This window comes from Mesocricetus auratus, unplaced genomic scaffold, assembly GCF_017639785.1.
Source record: "Mesocricetus auratus isolate SY011 unplaced genomic scaffold, BCM_Maur_2.0 Super-Scaffold_100691, whole genome shotgun sequence".
NCBI lineage: Eukaryota > Metazoa > Chordata > Mammalia > Rodentia > Cricetidae > Mesocricetus > Mesocricetus auratus.
In genome coordinates, this window is record NW_024429267.1 from 17,548,192 (window position 1) to 17,566,343 (window position 18,152).

At 42.4% G+C, this 18,152-nt stretch overlaps 1 protein-coding gene across 7 annotated transcripts in view; it reads left to right on the top strand.

Annotated features, from left to right (window-relative positions):
• Cilk1 (ciliogenesis associated kinase 1) overlaps window positions 1-18,152 on the top strand; it is a 62,545-nt gene that overhangs the window by 15,833 nt on the left and 28,560 nt on the right. For 4 of the 7 annotated variants that reach the window (XM_013116102.3, XM_013116103.3, XM_021229349.2 and 1 more), the window contains 5 exons: window positions 3,903-3,961; window positions 7,608-7,880; window positions 11,886-11,940; window positions 15,679-15,800; window positions 16,835-16,914. In XM_013116102.3, coding sequence (XP_012971556.1) covers window positions 7,780-7,880; window positions 11,886-11,940; window positions 15,679-15,800; window positions 16,835-16,914 — 358 coding nt within the window. In that variant the 5' untranslated portion in view covers window positions 3,903-3,961; window positions 7,608-7,779. The remainder of the gene's footprint in view (window positions 1-3,902; window positions 3,962-7,607; window positions 7,881-11,885; window positions 11,941-15,678; window positions 15,801-16,834; window positions 16,915-18,152) is intronic. The other 3 variants (XM_005073710.4, XM_013116105.3, XM_005073709.4) reach the window with 1 other exon arrangement.

The window sequence follows — 18,152 nt, forward strand, 5'->3', positions numbered from 1 at the left end:
GTAGACACCAGTCCTGTTGTGTTTTATGTGAACGAAATGCCATGAAATCTCTCAGCTTGTCAACTTGGTCTGAGTATCATGTTTCTAAATTAGGTTTCACTAATGTGCTGTCTTGAGGGGGCAAGTGGAACTTTTAGAACTGTTTGCAATTGCCTAGTGAGCATGTCCGATAGCTGTTTGGTTTTAGGGGTGGTTTTGTGGACTTTTGTTAGTTTGTTTGAGAGTTAGTTTGCAGTTCAATAAGGATCAAACCCAGGCCACGTGCAAGTAGGCTCATGCTGTACCACCGAGCTGTATCCTTACACGAGAAGTGTTCTATGTAGTTCAAATTCGGCACCCCAGATAGTAGACTTGTAAAAAACATCTCTGTCCATTGTCCAAAAACATGATTGCATATTCCAAATCCCAAACTGTGCTTACCCCGTTCCTGGTTAAGTCAGGTCAGTCACCTTTGTTTAGGCCTCTATCATATGTCACTCAGCTATGGCAGTGGCTTTCTCCACTCTAACAACTATTCAGTCTCTAGAGAAATCTCCTCGTGTTTCTCTGCAAGACTCTGGAGGTTTCCCTTTGCAGGATAAAGACTAAAACTCCTATATAATACTCATCCTCCTTCATAGCTGAGCCTCACTCCAAGGTGCTATTTCCCTCCATTGCTCTTGCCTTCCATGCACCCTAGGCCTCCCTGGAGAGCTTTCAAAATGATCAAAGCTGGTTCCCACTCAATCTGCCTCTCAGGAATGGGCCAGGTATCAGGGCTGTTAAAGGTTCTCCGGGGTACTGTGAAGGCCAGCTGGGTAGGGGCTGATGCCTAGGCTTCCTTGTCTTTCTAAACACATCAAAGAATTATTCCTGCCAAGCTTTTATATGTGTGTAGCTTTCTCTACATGCAACCCCTTTCTCCCCTCTTCTGTAGAATAGTCTTGCTTATCCTCCAGTATCCTAGTACTGCCTCGCCCGGAAGCTTGTCCCATCTCTTCTCATCTCCCAGAAATTGACTGTTCCCTCCACCATGCTACGCTCTTATAGCACTTTCGACATTTTCCTTATGTGTGTCAACTGTAAGTTATTTTAAGGAAAAACACCTTCCTTATACTTCGTGTACCCCCAAAATCTTGCATAATGTTTAGCCTCTCATCAAAATTCAACTAGAATTATACATGGTCAATTTGGCATCAGTGCATGAAGAGGTACTAGACCAATCTGTCGTGCAGTCATTATTTAATTACTTGACATAAAAGCATGCAAAGCTGCTATCCTGACACAGTGTCAGCCAGATCTTGCCACAATAATTGATTTTTGTTTCTTGATAATAATGACACATTGTAACAAGTAGGAATTAATTGTTAGGGTAATTGTGTGTTGAAAGATTCAGTATATCTTAATTGCAGTAAAGTGCTTCATTCATAAGTAGTTTTCTTAGTAATCCAGGAAAAAGCATTGTTACAGTTACCAAATTTAAGTGGATAAGGAAACAGTGGCGCATTAGCTATAAAGCAAAGGCTTTGTTAATAATTGGTAGTCTAAGGCCATTGCAAAAAGAAAAGCAGAGGTGCCCACACACACACTGTAATTTTGCCAACACAATTCATCAAGGAGGTGGAAAAGCGTGAGAGGCTTGAGAGGCGCATGCCAGAGATAATTAAGGAATGGAAAATGGGTCCTATGAGGAAAGTGTGCAGTTAGGCTGCAGAGAGCCGAGCCACACTTGACTACTAACTGTATGTGCATACACGCTGTCATGACATCGTTTCTTCAGGACACTAGACATGGAGAAATTAGCTTGAATAGCAGTGTGCAAGATTGGGTAGACAAGAAGGAAAACATCTAATGAACTAGAACACAAAAAAGAAAAAAATGTAGCCAGGTCATAGCAGTCCCCTATTTTTAAAAAACAACAACTTGCCATTACCTAAAGAGTAGAGCAGATGTAACTTAGATAGATAGACAGACAGACAGACAGATGTGTATTTGTGGGGCTGGTAGAACAGCTCAGCAGATAAAGGTACTTGCAGCTTAAGCCTGGTGACCTGAGTTTGATCCCCAGAACTGATGAAAAGGTAGAAGAAAAGAATTGACTCCACTAAGTTGTCCCCTGACCTCCATACTGTACCATGGCATACCTACCCCCTCCCCCAACACCTTGTCCTTTCATATACATAACAAGCACAAAGACACAAAATAATAATAAAAGTTTAAAAATAAAGACTGTAGTTCATTAGATGAATCTTGACAAGCCAGAGTTCCAGTGAGTTGTTTTATTGTTTGCTTTTGTTGTTTGTTTGTTTGTTTAGTGGGTGACTTGGTTAGTTGGTGGTTGGTTGGTCGATTGGTTGGTTGGTTGGTTGGTGGTTGGTGGTTGGTTGGTTGGTTGGTTGGTTGATTGGCTGGTTACTGGAAGATGATAAACAATGTTGGGAGTCTTCATACACTACAGGGAAGCTATGGGTGCCTTGGAAAGTATGCACACCACAAAGTAGATGAGGGTGAATATGGTGAAGGAGGGATCGATGCAGCACAGCTGCCGTTCCTTGGGCTGTGGCCAGATGCTCTTTGTGTACAGTTGGAGCAAGTCCTCAGTGCAAATAGCCCATGAGATGGTGATCATCCATGGGAGAATGAGGGCGTTCTGGGAAGGTCATATCAAGTAAATCTGCATTCGTATGTTTTAAATGAAGGTAAACTGTTCAGTGTGGTCTATGTGCCTTTTTAAAAGATCCCCTCTCTCTACTATTTTGAGGAGAAGTGTTTAAATGTGTAACCTGCAGTAATGTCAGATTTACAGAAAAGCTGCAGGAGGGGTACATGGTAGCTCCTGTATCTACCTCTGCTTGCTCAGACTAGTGCAGCGAGCTGCAGGTTGACTGCCTTCAGCAACAGAAGTTTATTTCTCACAGCTCGAGGGATCGGAGCTGAGGTTCTAATGGATTTCTGCAGGTGAGGTCCTTATTTCTAATTTGTAGATGACTTGCAGATGACATTTACATGGCAGGGATGGGGCAAAGGAGACAAGACACTAATCCTGTCATACCAATGCCCTATCCTTGGGACCTCATTTTTAACCCACTCGCCTCTTTTTAGGCTTACTTTCCAAATACAGTCACCTTGGGAGTTAGAGCTTCTGCTTACGAATGGGAATGTGGTGGGGATACAATTCAGAAGCTAGCACATTCTCCACTCTGATTTTTCTCCTTTAATGTTTATTTTACCCTATTTGTCCCAGGCCTGCACACATGTATGCATGCACACAACAGTCGTGCTCAGCTTCACAGTGGTTCAGTCACGGACTTCTAGCTTTAGGATGGTGCCCGAAATGATATACATCCCATAGGAACTGCACTTTGAATTCTCAGTTTTGATCTTTTCCCAGCCTTGTGTTCTGAGGTACCATACTTTCTTGATGTTGAGTACTGACAGCAAGCCACAGCTCCCAGGCAGCCATTCCGTCAGAGGATGTTACTGGTATTATATTGTGTTTTGTGTTTACATCCCAACATGTCTACAAAAAATACATATCTATGTGTATAGAAGATATTCAGTATTTGATGATAAAGTAACCCGCTGTGCTTTGAGTGTGTGGAAGGTGGACAAGGCTAAGGGATGGCATTTGGTAGCTTAGGAATAACAGATGCATTTCAACTCACATTATTTTCAGCTTATAGTGGCTTTATCAGGACATAATCCCATAAGAAGCTGTAATCACATCCATCATTGTCCTTTGTCTCTAGATCTTTCTATGTATTTTCCAACAATAGCACAAGTGTTATTGCTGAGCCACAGCATAGGTATCAACTTCAATAAACTTAAGATAGATATAATATTTATCTAATTTTCTTCCATTTATCTGCTTGCTTCCGTTGACTGGATAATGTCTTTTTATACAGCATTTTCCTCTTTTTCAGAGTAGAATTCAGTCGACGCCTGTGTTTCTAAACATGGGTAGCTGAGGAGATACAGCTCGGTGAGTAAAGTGTTTGCTGTGCAAGCACGAAGGCTTGAGCTTGGATCCTTAGCACCCACATATAAAGTCTGGGTACACAGCTGTAATCCCAGTGCTAGGAAAGGGGGCAATGCAGAGAAAACGGATCCTGGAGGCTCACTTTTTAGCAGTCTAGCCAAAACTCAGTGAGAGACCCTGTCTCAAAGACACAAGGTGGACAAAGGAAGATAGCCAGAGTTGACCTCTGGTCTTGATGTGTGTATGCGCAGGTCAGTGCACCTATGCTCATATTCATACCCCTCTCTCTCTCTCTCTTTCTCTCTCTCTCTCTTTCTCTCTCTCTCTCTCTCCCTCCCTCCCTCCCTCCCTCCCTCCCTCTCTCTCTCTCTCTCTCTCTCTCTCTCTCTCTCTCTCTCTCACACACACATACACAAATGCATACACATACACAGAGGTGTATCTGAGGTCCTCCAGAACAAAATGATGCCTTTAGGTTACCCATGTTTCATCCTTGATCCCAAGTTTAAACCCTTATGCTAGCATTCCTGTTTGCAATACAACACACCTAGCTTTCCTTCATGACTCGGTTTCTTTGCTTTTCTTATTGCCTTCTGAGCCCAATTGGAATTGACCCATCTGGAAGTCAAGCCAACTAACCCTGATCCAAATTCCCTCCAAACACCCAGTACCATGGGCCTAATTGAAATGCCACCCCCCTCATTCCTTACCATGGCTAAGCTCTTTGAAAGAAGGGCATGTACTTATAAATATCTATTAATATTTATGTGCCTTATGAATATGTATCAGCCAGCAGTGGAATACATCACTGTAAAGAATAGCACAAAGAAGCTGTAGGAAAGATCCTGAAGGGCAAAAAGAAACAAAGTGCCCCTCCCGGGGGAAGGAGCGAGCTGAGCAAGCTGAGTGTGAGTGGGTTGAGCTGGACCCCATGTGCTCTTTCACTTGTGTGGTAGACAGTAGAAAAGTCAGGATTGCCAGTGTATTTCCCAAGGAGTCTCAAGTCATTGCACAACTTTTACAAAAACCTTACCTAGGCTTATTTTTTATTGTTGTTTCTCAGTGTTGAGTTTGTCATGGACATAGAAAACTTCCAATGGTAAAGACCTAAAAACTGTACCTGGCATCTCCATCTTAGGTAACTAGAGAGCTGTGGTCAAGACTAGAGAATTACTGTAGGTATGATTAATGTTACTGACTACACTGCAGACTGTAGTTGCATTTCATGGAGTCCCCATTGCTGTCCTTTTCTGGGGATGTTGGATCCCATGTTGAATTTAGTTGTCATAGCTCCTTAATTGCCTCTAGCCTTGCCTTTTCTGCCTATTCTTGCATTATATGATCTTGCCTCTCTCAAATACTGCTGGCCAGTTGATTATAGAATATACCATATCCCTCATTTGGGGTCTGTGTGTTGTTTCCTCATGATTAAGCTGACTGAGATTCTGCTTTTTTTCGTTTGGTTGTTTGGATGATTGGTTGGTGTGGTTTTTTGAGACAAGCTTTCTCTATACAACTGCCCCTGGCTATTCTGAAACTCACTCTGTAGATCAAGCTGACCTTACACTCATAGAGATTCGCCTGTCTCTTACTCCTGAGTGCTGGGATTAAAGGCACCACTACTGCCCGGCTGAGATTCTACATTTTTAAGAGATTACTGTAGACTTCACTTTAAAGTACACTGATTGGTATTGTGCCTGTCTTGGTAGTTGGAAGTTTTCCGTCTCAGAGCAGCTTGGTCCCAAATACCGTAGCCACTTCCCAAATTACCACACAGAGGCTTAACCAATGGCTCAGGCTTATTATCAACTAGCTCTTACATCTTAAATTAACCCATGTTCCTTATTTATGCTCTGCCACATGGAAGTACATTTTCTTAGTACACTATGCCCATCTTGCTCTCTCTGTATCTAGCTGGTGTCTCCTGACTCTGCCCTTCTCCTTCCCATCATCCTTAGTTTGGTCACCCTGCCTATACTTCCTGCCTGGCTACTGGCCAGTAATTGTTTTATTAAACCAATTCAAGTGACAAATCTTTACAGTGTACAAGAGGATTATTCCACAACATTTCTCAGTGCATTGCATGTAGAATTAATAAATTACATCTCCTTGGTGAGGATGTTGAACTTACCATTGACGCAAGGATATTTGGAGTTTTGTTTTGTTTTGTTTTATGTTGTCTCAAGGCAGGGTCTCATTGTGTAGCCCTGGCTAGCTTGGAACTCCCTTTTTGTACCAGGATGTCATCAAAATCACAAGAGATCTGCCTCATTCTTACTCAAGTATGCCACTACCAGCAGCGAAGGAGGCATTTTTGGTTTGGATTTTGGGTTTTTGGGGGGAGGTATTTTTGTTTCTGTTTTGTTTAATGAATTTCTTTTTGTAAAGTTATCTCCTCCCTAGTAGTTACCTAGTATATTTGAGATTCTACAAATGTCCTGTTTCATCCACCCATTACCTTCTTCATGTATGAGCTTTGCTTTCTGCCAGTATTTACTTAGTAGTGCATTTCTTCTTTTCACCTTTTATTTTACATTTACTGATTGAAATTCTTTTGGAAGGAGAGGCTGTATAGACAGGACTTATATGTGGGAAGTCACATCCTTCAGTAATCTATCATTTGAATCTTCAGATTACTAGTTTAGCACCAATAATATACCTGTGTTGTTTTTATTCAGCATTTATGTTGTGAGTGTTTCCTGAGAACTTTGTAGTCAGCTGGGTTACAAAACTTCTTTTTTATACACAGACTTGATGACTCTCAATTATAGGTTTTGAAAAACATCAATGACTTATTATTTAAAGAAAAAAACCTACAATGGGTAGCACTGAAATTACTATATATCTTCTATATAGGCCTTGAATGATTCATTCTTCCTTTACCTTCCAATCATCTCAAAGAAAAATAGAACTGTTGATGCTTAACCTCAAGTGGCTCAAGAGACCATGTCAGTTCTCTTTCTGCAGTGTGATATTGGCTTCCCAGGTTGTATGCTTACACCGCTGATTGTAGCAGATGCGTAGAGAACATATTTAGCATGGGTGCTCTTGGTTCAGCAGCCCTCATACGTCATAGTTACGCAGTTTTCCCAGAGAGGCACTGAATTGGAGCTAAATCATTTCATTGATTTCTAAGCACACCGTCTCTCGTTTTATGAATACTCTTATTTGTATTTAAAAGAGAATATGTAGGCCAGGAGTTGACATCTTTTTCTGTGACTCCAGAACATAACCACTCTTGGCTATACAATGTCAGAAATACTGAGTTCTGCTATTGTGGATAAAGATAACGAGCAAGTGTAAACAAATTGTCCTAATAAAACTTTATTTAAGGGGCTGGAGAGATGGCTCAGAGATTAAGAGCACTGACTGCTCTTCCAGAGGTCCTGAGTTCAATTCCCAGCAACCACATGGTGGCTCACAACCATCTATCATGAGATCTGGTGCCTTCTTCTGGTGTGTAGGATTACATGCAGACAGAACACTGTATATGTAATAAAAATAAGTAAATAAATTTAAAAAACTTTATTTAAATGAATGAATGGCAGTCCAGTGACTACAGTTCACTAACCACTGTTTTAGGTTACAAACATACACAAATCCAAAACATTCATTAGCATCTGTCCTAATCCTTTGTGCTTTTGTACAGGCAGAAGACTGACCTTTGAAAATATGTATTTGGGAGATAATCACGTTCTATTGAATACGTTGTGCTGGTGCTGCCATCGGAAAATCTGGTTACAGTCTGGGGAGGCCTGGTGCTGCTGCAGGACTGAGCCGCCTCGGCCCTGAGATGAGTGTCCCGACAGAGCAGGCGCACCATGAATAGATACACGACCATCAAGCAGCTTGGGGATGGGACCTACGGTTCTGTCCTGCTGGGAAGAAGCATCGAGTCTGGAGAGCTGATTGCCATTAAAAAGTAAGTTTTTACTTCGCTCTTGTGAACTCACAGGCAGCTCTCCCTCCCAAGATGATCTCAACTCTGTTCTGTCCGTTCCCTGTCTTTGAAACATTTCTAAAGAGGAGTGGATGGGAGGCATAGAGAACATCGGGCGATGATTCTGAAGTTATAAAGAAACCTTACAACTTTCTGATGAGGTAGTGGTGAAGTTAATAAACTTCATTTTCTAGGAGAGGAAATGTGTTTGTCTGGCATCTGCTGTCTTGTGTGCGGGGGGGGGGGGGGGACCCATACTTAGTTTTTGCAGCCAGAGTTCAGAGCTATGGCATTAGTTACCTGTTACTGTATAGCAGTTTACTCCAAACTTGTAGATTAGAACAAGATCCCACACATTATATCTCAGTTTCTGTTGGTCAGCACAACTTAGCTGAGTTATCTGGTCCCAAGTCTCTTCTGAGGCTGTAATCAAAGTGTTGCTCAAAACTATGGTGTTATTGACAGCTGGGCGGGGAAGGATCTACTTCCAAGCTCACTCATGTGACTTTAGGTTGCATTTAGAACCTTGTGCATTGTTGAATTGAGAGTTTAGGTTCTCTGCTAGTTGTCACCCAGAGGCCACCTCTCAGTCCTTTGCCATGTGGGCTGCTCCAGGGAGTAGTTCACAGTACAGTGCCTTGCTGCAGTAGGAAAGCAGTAAGGGCTGAGAGATGGCACAGTGGTTAGGGGTGCTCACTACTCTTGTAGAGGATTGGAATTCAGCCCCAGCTGAACTATACAGTCAGCAACCTGTAACAACAGTTACAGTCACAGCAACCTATAACTCCAGTTCCAAGGAATCTAAAATACCTTCTTCTGGCCTATGTGGCCACACACATGGTACACATAGTACCCTGTCGTACATATATACACTAAATAAATAAATCTTTATTCTTTTTTTTTAAGAAAGAGTCTGCTTAGATGGAAGTCATATCTTTTTACTCTTACAAATCAATCATAGAAGTGGCTTCCGCTCAGAATGATGTGCCCTTACTGGATAGAAGCAAGTTACTGAAGGAGAAAGGTTATACACAGTTGTAAGTAGAGGAAGTTAGGGGTCTTTGGGGACCATGTTAGAGCCTGTCTGCTAGGCCACCTATGCTCATATGCCTTCTTATCACTAAGGCCTGTAGCCAGTTAAAAATCATTCCCCAAACTGAACTTGCATCCAGGGCACTGTTCCAGTGTTATTCCAGACTTGCCTATCCCTCTTCTTTGTTTTGTTTTCTTTCTATGAGACAGTCTTGCTGTGCACTCTAAGCTGGCTTTGAATCCACACCCCTCTGCCTTGCCTCCCAAGAACCGGGCTACAGACGTGCAGTGTTCCTTCCGACTCCATTTTTCCCTCTCTCCAGCCACCTCAAAGCCTGAGTTCTCTTGACTTTGCTCCCACTTATGCCTTGCCTTCAGTCATCTAGTCCTGTCAATTGTATTAAATATCTATCTGGTCTACCCACCCCATTCCTACTAGAACCTCACTTCCAACCTATTACCATTTACCATCTGACCACCAGGTCCTCTCTAGGGCTCTTGGCTCCCAGTCTTTTCACTGCTCATACCAAACTGAAAAAGACAGTTCATTAAAACCACTAGTGTTAAACATCCTTTGTGTTCTACTGCCTCTTTGCAGCCCTGGGCTGGATGGTTTTATGTCAACTTAACACAAACTAAAGTCATCTGAAACCTCAACTAGAAAATGCCTCCATAAGATCCGGTTGTAGGAAGGCACGTAAGTGCTTGATGGGAGAGGCTCAGCCCGTTGGTGGTGGTTCTGAGTTCTTACATGCATGCATGCATGCATACATACGTACATACATACATACAAGCAAACTGAACAAACCAGAGGGAGCAAGCCAGTAAGCATTTGCCCCTCTATGCCCTCTGCATCAGCTCCTGCCTCAGGTTCCCACCCTGTTTGAGTTCCTGTCCTGACTCCCTCCAGAAAGTGACTATAGCAGTGGAAGCCTAAGTCACATAAACCCTTTCCCCCCCAACTTGCTTTTTGGTCATGGTGTTTCATCATCACAATAATAGTGACCATAACTAAGACAAGCCCCTTGCCTCCTCTGCCTACTAGGCCTAGTCACTGCTCTTGGTATCAGCACACTGGCATATCTTTTACTTGATCTTTCGTCTTCCCCTCTTTCTGCTGATCTTTGCCCTGGCTTCCTGGAATCACCTTCTAAATGAACTTCCTGAACCAAAGCCTACGAGAGTCCAATGTGACATAGCTTTCTTTCATTGCCATCCTCTTAGCAATAGGCATCAAAATCTGTGACCTCCAAGTTGCTACACCTTTGGCCTATTCCCTCTAGCTTTATCTCTTATCACTGCCCTCTTGCCTCTTTGTTCCAGTCTCTAGCTTTCCGTGTCATGAACTTACCTAATACCTTTCTACCCAGATCTTTCTTGTGATTGCCCTACTGCATATGCCTAGCTAATGTACTGATTTTTACTTCCATGGTGGTGGAGCTGAGGTTGCAGGTTGCAGAGGAGTAGACCAGCAGCTGAGAGCTTACAGAAAACAGAGTGTACTCACCCAAAATAAGGCAAGCCTTTTGAAACCTCAAAGCCCACCCCAGTGACATACTTGCTCTAACAAGGTCACACTTCCTAAGCTTTCCTAAACAGCCACCAACTTGAGACCAACTATTCTAATACCCTAGACCAATACCTAGACCCTTCAACTACCACAAATAGTAAGATACCATATTTGCCATCTGCATGTACATTAAAACCCAGATCCCGTAGTGTGTTAGCCATGTTTTGAGTGCTCAGTGTAGCCACATACTCTTTAAAAACATACTTTTAAATTAATTTTTTGAAAATTTCTTATGTATGCACAAGGTATCTTGCTCCCATCCATCCCCAACTCTCCCATGGACCTTCCCATCGTATGTCCCTCTCACCTTCATCATCTCCCCCTCTTCCTCTTCCTCCTCCTTTTCCTTTTCTTTTTATAGCACCCTGAGCCTAACTAGCGCTGTCTACCTTATCCTGTGGCAACATATCTGTGGCTACCATATTGGATATCACCAAAGATTTCCACCACCAACAAAAATTCCGTCTGCTGGCACTGGCCTAGACAGAATAAACCTGAGGAAATTTCCTTCAGGCCAAGTTTGTCAGTGGTAAAGTCAGACAGCAGACCTAGCTCTTTGTACTACACCAGGGGACCTGGCTAGGGTTTCTGTTGCTGTGATAAACACCATGCCCAACTTGGTGTGGAAAGAGTTTATTTCTTCTTATAACTCTCAGGTCACACTCCATCACCGAGGGAAGCCAGGGCAGGAACCTGGAGGCAGGAGCTGAGTCAGAGGCCATGGAGGGCTGCTGCTTACTGGCTTGTTCTTTGTGGTTTGTTCAGCTCAGCCTGCTTTTTTATACAGTCAAAACCAGCTGCTCAGGGATGGCACTGCGTACAGTGAGCTGGGCCCCCTACCTCAATCACTAACCAAGATGGTGGCCCTCCAGTTAATGGGGCATTTTCTCAACTGAGATTCCTTCTTCCCAGATAGGTCTAGATTTGTGTCAAGTTGACAAAAAAATAGCAGTGTACCAGGCTCCCACTGCTGCTGCGAAGTTTGGTGACTTAGACTTGACTGACTTGCCATGTTTTAAAATAAGGGCTTCTTTAGATAGTATAACATTTTATGAAAATTGAAACCAGCATGAGTTAGGTTCAGAATGAAAAAAATTATTATCTGTTTTTATTTGTATGTGTGTGCATTCATGTGTGCTTGGCACATGTGTATATGTATGTGCCCACAGAGGACAAAAAATGACATTGGGTCCCATGGAGCTGGGTTGTAGGCAATTTGAGTTGCCTGATGCTGGTGCTGGGATTTTGAATGAGGGTTCTCTGCAGGAGCATGCAATGCTCTTAACACTCAGCCATCTCTCCAACCCTGAATAAAAACATTTTTAGAAATGATGTTCAGCCTATCACTTGGAATAAGCATGCTATTTCTTTTTCTTCTCTTGCAGAATGAAAAGAAAGTTTTACTCCTGGGAAGAATGCATGAACCTTCGGGAGGTTAAGGTATTTGTTAATTTGTTATTTCAGGGAATAGTTCTATTTGGCTGATTAGAATAGCTGCATTTATGGCGAGATTTATCGGTGCTGTAGTCATTCTATTTGTGTTTTTTTCACCAATGCTGTAAAAGTGGAGAAAGGATATTATGCAGCTGGTATCTGAACGCAGAATATATTACTTAATGAATGAATGTATTATTGCTAGAATGCTTCTGTCCTTAATGGATTTCTTCAACCAGTATATCTCGATAAGGGTTGATTTGGTGAATGGTTGCCTCCATAGGTGTCATTCCTGTCGATTAACACACAGGAAGATCTACCTGTAGCTTGTTTTTCCTGGATACACTAGCAGGGCTGCTTGCATTTCCTTGCACTAATAACTCACTCTCTGTTGCTGTGTGTGATGGGATTCCTTGACTGACATAGAGCTTGGTCAGCACTGCATAGAGTATGTCTTCACTGGGTTCGTTTGCTGTTTGCTTCCTTTCTTTTTTCTTTTCTTTCTTTCTTTTTTTTCCAGACAAAGTCTGTCTATATAGCCCAGATTGGCCTTGAACTAGAAATCCTCTTTAGCTCTGCAGCTTCCCAGTTGCTGTGATTTACAGGCGCCACCATGCTTGGTAAAAAGTTTTTTGTTTGTTTGCTTTTGTTCATTCCTTCTTCCTTCCTTCCTTCCCTCCTTCCTTCCTATCCAGTGCTGGTGTGCGACCCCAGGCCCTCATGCCTCCTGGGCAGGCGCTCTAGAGCAGAGGTCCACCCAACCCTTACCTTTGCTTTGTTCCCTTTTCTTTCTCTTTTCCTCTCCTGTCTCCACTCATACTCTTAGCGTCTCCCCAGGGAGACTGACCCCTAGGGTTTTCCGTGTGTCATTCTTTTCCTCGTGCCCTGGGGTGGTGCTTCAGCCATTGTTAGGCCTCTTGCTGGCCCTGCGTGAAAAGCTTAGTGGGATATGAAACAGCCCTTTTAGTACATGAGCAGGGCTTCAAGTCTAGAGCAGGGACGTGTAAACTTTGTTCATAAAGGGCAGATCATAACTTTTTTAGACTCCATGAGTCAGAAGATACTATTGAAGATACTGTTTGTGTATATATGTAACAAGTGACAAATGTCTGTCAGGAGTAGTGGTGCATGACTTTAATCCCAGCCCTCAGGAAGCTCAGGCAGGTGGCTCTCTGAGTTCTAGGCCAGTCTGGTCTTTGTAGTGAGCTTCAAGCCAGCCAAATATACATAGTAAGACTTTGTCTAAAAAGAAAAAGAAAAGTAGCCAGGCATGGTGGCACACACTTTTAATCTCAGCAGTCGGAAGGCAGAGACAAGTAGATCTCTGTAAGTTTGAGGCTAGCCTGAACATTCCAGGACAGTCAGAGACTCTGTTTCAAAAAAAAAAACAAAAAACAAAAATTATAGCGTATAAAAATAAGAATTGAATATAATTTTATTACAAGCCTTCCAATGAGAACAGTGGCATTTGTTTGCTGGGAGGCTGTAACATTAAGTTTAATTAAGGTTCAAGGTATTAGATGGTTCAGAAGCTAAGAACACTAGCTGTCCTTACAGAGGATCCCATTTGGTTCCCTTCCCAGCATACACATGGATGACTCTCAACTGCCCCCTCTGCTGGCCTCCGTAGGCACTTGTGAGCAAGTGGTATACACACATACGATCAGGCCAACACACATACACATTCACTCAGGGAAAAAAAATCAAGTTGGTTTTAGAGTTTTTCTAGAAAGTAATTCTAGAAGGAGCGTAGTGGTTCAGCTCTGAGGCTGTGGTCTGTCTGAAACATGAATGACAGGCCCATGTCTAAGAGTGGCTTGAAACTCCAGTTTCAGTAAGGTTACAGAGCAAGTTAAATTTTCTATCCATCTGGGCTGGAGAGATGGCTCAGTGATTAAGAACACTAGCTGGTCTTCCAAAGGTCTCGAATTCAATTCCCAGCAACCATAAGATGGCTCACAACAATCTGTAATGAAATTTGACCTCTTCTGGCCTGAAGGCATACATGCAGACAGAATATTGTATACATAATAAGTAAATCTTAAAATTTTTCTGTCCACCTAATCTGTAAAGAGTTAATTTTGCTCAGAGAATTTCACAGTATTCAATTTACAAAAAGATACCTTTCCAGAAAGGCGCATCTTACGTGGTTATGGTTATAGAAAAGTTTCTGAAGGAGTAGAAACAAACCACTTGTTTAAGAGCAGATAAGTATCAACAGTACCCCCAAAACGAGCCAACAGTTCCCACAGGAATGCACTCCACAGATTAATCAATAGTATCCAGATGAATTGATAGTATCAATTCTGACCCCCTCGGGGACTGGTCAGCACTTTCCTCCCTGTTAAAACTACCATGTGCTCTACCCTAAGTGTAAACCTTGTGTAAGGCACGTCTGCCTCTCTTACTCAGAGAATAAAAGCTCTGAAGGAATTTGCCATAAAGCTACTCAACGAGGAATGCTTGTGATGTGCTTTAAGCTAACAGGCAGGAAAGATGGCCTGTGTTGTTGCTCGCTGAAAACCAGGAGTCCAACCCAAGGAAAAGAAATGTTCAACCCTGACTGGGCCATCTGAGAAGATTCTATCCAAAACTGCTGAGGAACCCATGCCAGCAAAATGACTTGGCAAGAATTTGTTCTTTGGGGTGAAAGTTCCAGAAAAGTCTCTCGTGGTCCTTATCCACTGACCATGTTTCCTCTCTTCCAAGCTACATCGATCCAAGTTCCGATTGTTTGTTTGGATCCTTGTAGATTTGAAGGTTCACTTCAGCACTTCCTTCTGCAAGTGTTGTTTGTTTATAAATAGGGTGTTCTTTTTAATGAAATTCACAGGTAGAGAAGCTGCTGTGATTTATCATTATTGACCGCATTGCCTCATGGGGGGAAAGACTTTTCAAGGTTCAAATTCTGATCACCCAGGAAGCACTCCCAATAACTGGGTGTCCTTGGGTTCTGATTGCTGCTCACAAACATGACAGTGTTCTTGTTCACCATTGGCAGATGGTGTATACAGAAAGTTGTGTGTACAGGGCTACACTCACGTGAACTTAGAAAACTACATGTGTAAGATGAGTAATCAAAAACTCGTGTATCACCTTCTGAACCTTGCCATGTTCCTCGGCTACTGCTTGACTCTCACTGTCGTTGCTCTTAGACCTTTCACTCTGTATTTCATAAACAGTACATCTTCATTTCCCCTGGTAATTAAAACTCACATTGTAAGAAGGTGCATTTTGTCTCAGGCACACAAGTCTAAAGAAAGTCTAGAGAATCAGGCTATCAGCCTCAGTCCTTGCAGCCATTTCCTGTTGACCATGTCTGCAGGCTGCTGTCTGGTGACCTCAGCCTTAACCAGCTGCATTCCCCAGTGCCAGATTTAAAGCCATGACTTTCTTTATTGATAACCTCCCCCCCCCCGCTCCCAGCCACCTGCATAACCTGAATCCCCTGATCCAGAGGAAGTGAGCCTAAAATAGCCTGGGCCTGTTGCCACAAACAGTTCTGATCTATTGCTCTGGGCTGGGTACAGCCAGGACTAACAGCTAGTAATCAGATGCTTACCTTCTTTCAATTCATCAAAGACATTTTTCTAGATAAAGTTACGTTCACTTCAAAGAAATACTGTTTACTGAGTGGCCAATAAGATGTAGTTCATGGCATGTTCTCAGTTTTCAAATCAGAAATCCCTTTAAGGCAGATTTGTTTTTCTAATTTTGTTTGGTTTTCATTTTCATGTGTTTCAGTCTTTAAAGAAGCTCAACCACGCCAACATAGTAAAGTTGAAAGAAGTCATCAGGGAAAATGACCACCTCTACTTTATCTTCGAGTACATGAAAGAAAACCTTTACCAGCTCATTAAGGAAAGGTATGGTTTGGTCATAACCTTATTTTTTAGCACAGTGTCTTTGAGATCTGTTTTTATCATGTTAAATTATACCTGTAGGGGTGCATATCGTGTGAGTGCCCACAAAGGCTCTCCACTAGTGCTGGAGTTATGGTGAGCCACCCCAGTGTGGGTGCTGGGAACTGAACTCTGAAGGGTCCTCTGTGACAGCAGTATGTGTTCTTAAACTCTGAGCCATCTTTACAATCTCATAGTCATAACATCCTTGTGGATTCATTGTGCAACGAAGATGTACTTTTTGCTTTGTTTATTTCAGTTTTCGAGTTCTTCCTGTAGACCTTTAACGTCATACCTCTGGATGTTAGTGATGAGATCTGCCAGCTAGGTGAAGGACCCAACCACACTCCTGTGCCCAAGAGCCCTGAGACAACCTCCAGGAAGCGTCTTGCTTACTTTCATTCATTTTGTGGTTTTGTTGTTGTTGTTGTTGTTGTATTGAAAGAGATCTCATTCCTAGACTGGCCTCAAACTTGCTGCATAGTTGAGACTGGCCTGGAACTTAGATCTTTGTATGTGAACCTTCTGAGACTTGAGATTACAAGTGTGACTGCCATGCCTAGCTTATTTTTGGGTACAGTGTTACAGGTTTCTTATTTATTATTATAATAAAAAGATTACTCTTGCCGGGCATTGGTGGCACACGCCTTTAATCCCAGCACTTGGGAGGCTGAGGCAGGCAGATCTCTGTGAGTTCGAGGCCAGCCTGGTCTACATGAGCGAGTTCCAGGACAGCCTCCAAAAGATACAGAAAAACCCTGTCTCGAAAAAAACAACAACAAAAAAAAAGATTACTCTTTTCTTTGTATAGAACTGAATATACTTGGTGTTTATTACTTAGCTTCACAAGTGATTATTTTCTCTCTGCTTATTATCAAAGGATCCAGTAAAATTTCTTAATTTCATATTATATAATCAGAATAACACAAACACAAGCAATTCCTTTTACTACTACAGAAACTTGACATTTTAACTTTGTTTTCTTCTGGCCCATACAGAAATAAGTTGTTTCCGGAGTCTGCTATAAGGAATATAATGTATCAGATATTGCAAGGACTGGCGTTCATTCATAAACACGGTAGGTGATTTGCAGCACTGTGCTTCTGAATAGCAGTGAAATGTCATCAGTTGGATGACTCAGGAAGGATTAATGGCTGTAGAGCTGATAGGCTGACAATGGCTTTCAGAATATATTCCCTCGGGACTTTGATTTCTGAATCTTCCTGTGTGTGTGGGGGGGGTCTTCAGTTTTAGCATTAAGCTTGTTGGTTATAGACAGCTCTAAGAATTATTTCCCACCATTTCCTGGTGTATCAACAAGACACCTCAGATTCTGAGGTAGCCGTGTGTTGGTTATAGACAGCTCTAAGAATTATTTCCCACCATTTCCTGGTGTATCAACAAGACACCTCAGATTCTGAGGTAGCCGTGTGTTGGTTATAGACAGCTCTAAGAATTATTTCCCAGCATTCCCTGGTGTATCAACAAGACACCTCAGATTCTGAGGTCGCCGTGTGTTGCGTCTAGCCCACACCAGCTTCTCCGCACTGTGCCGCTCATTTTCCACATCGTTTATATTCCAGTTTGTTTCTGAGGGGGTTAAAGTGGCCTAAAACTTTATGCAGCACAGGCAAAAAAATAATAATAAATTAAAACTTAGCAAACTGAAGAAGAAACAAAGGCCGAACTAGGCAGGAATACAGCCGGGAGTGAGAGCCACTCATTCCTTCTTCCTCCTTTCTTTCTCCTCTTTCCTTTTCTCCTCTCCTTTTTCTTCCTTTTCTTTTCCTTTCTTTCTTTTTTAGAGGGACCAAGCATTTATTCTGGCTCACAGTTTAAGAGGGGAGACAGACAAATGTGGTGTCACATTCCTTCAATCCCAGCACTTGTGAGGCAAGGCAGGCAGAGCTCTATGGGTTTGAGGCCAGCCTGGGCTACATAGCAAATTCAAGGCCAGCCAAGGCTACACAGTAAGACCCTGTCAAAAAGAAAAGAAAATATATAGCCCACTATGGTGGTAATGGTAGCAGGAATGTAAGGAGGCCAGTCACATTAGACCCAAATCTTTTTTTCTTTTACTTAACCATTTAAAAATGTTTTCATATATTTTGATCACATCTTTCCCCTCCCTCATGTCCTCCTACATTCTCCTCACCTCCCTACCTACCCAATTTCATGTTCTTTCTCGTCCTTAAAAAAGGAAAACACTGAAGTCAAAAATTACTAAGTCACAGCCAAAAATAAAAAAATAAAAAAGCACACAGGAAAATGTCGAATCTGTTTTGTGTTGTCCACCTACTCCTGAGCACGAGGCTG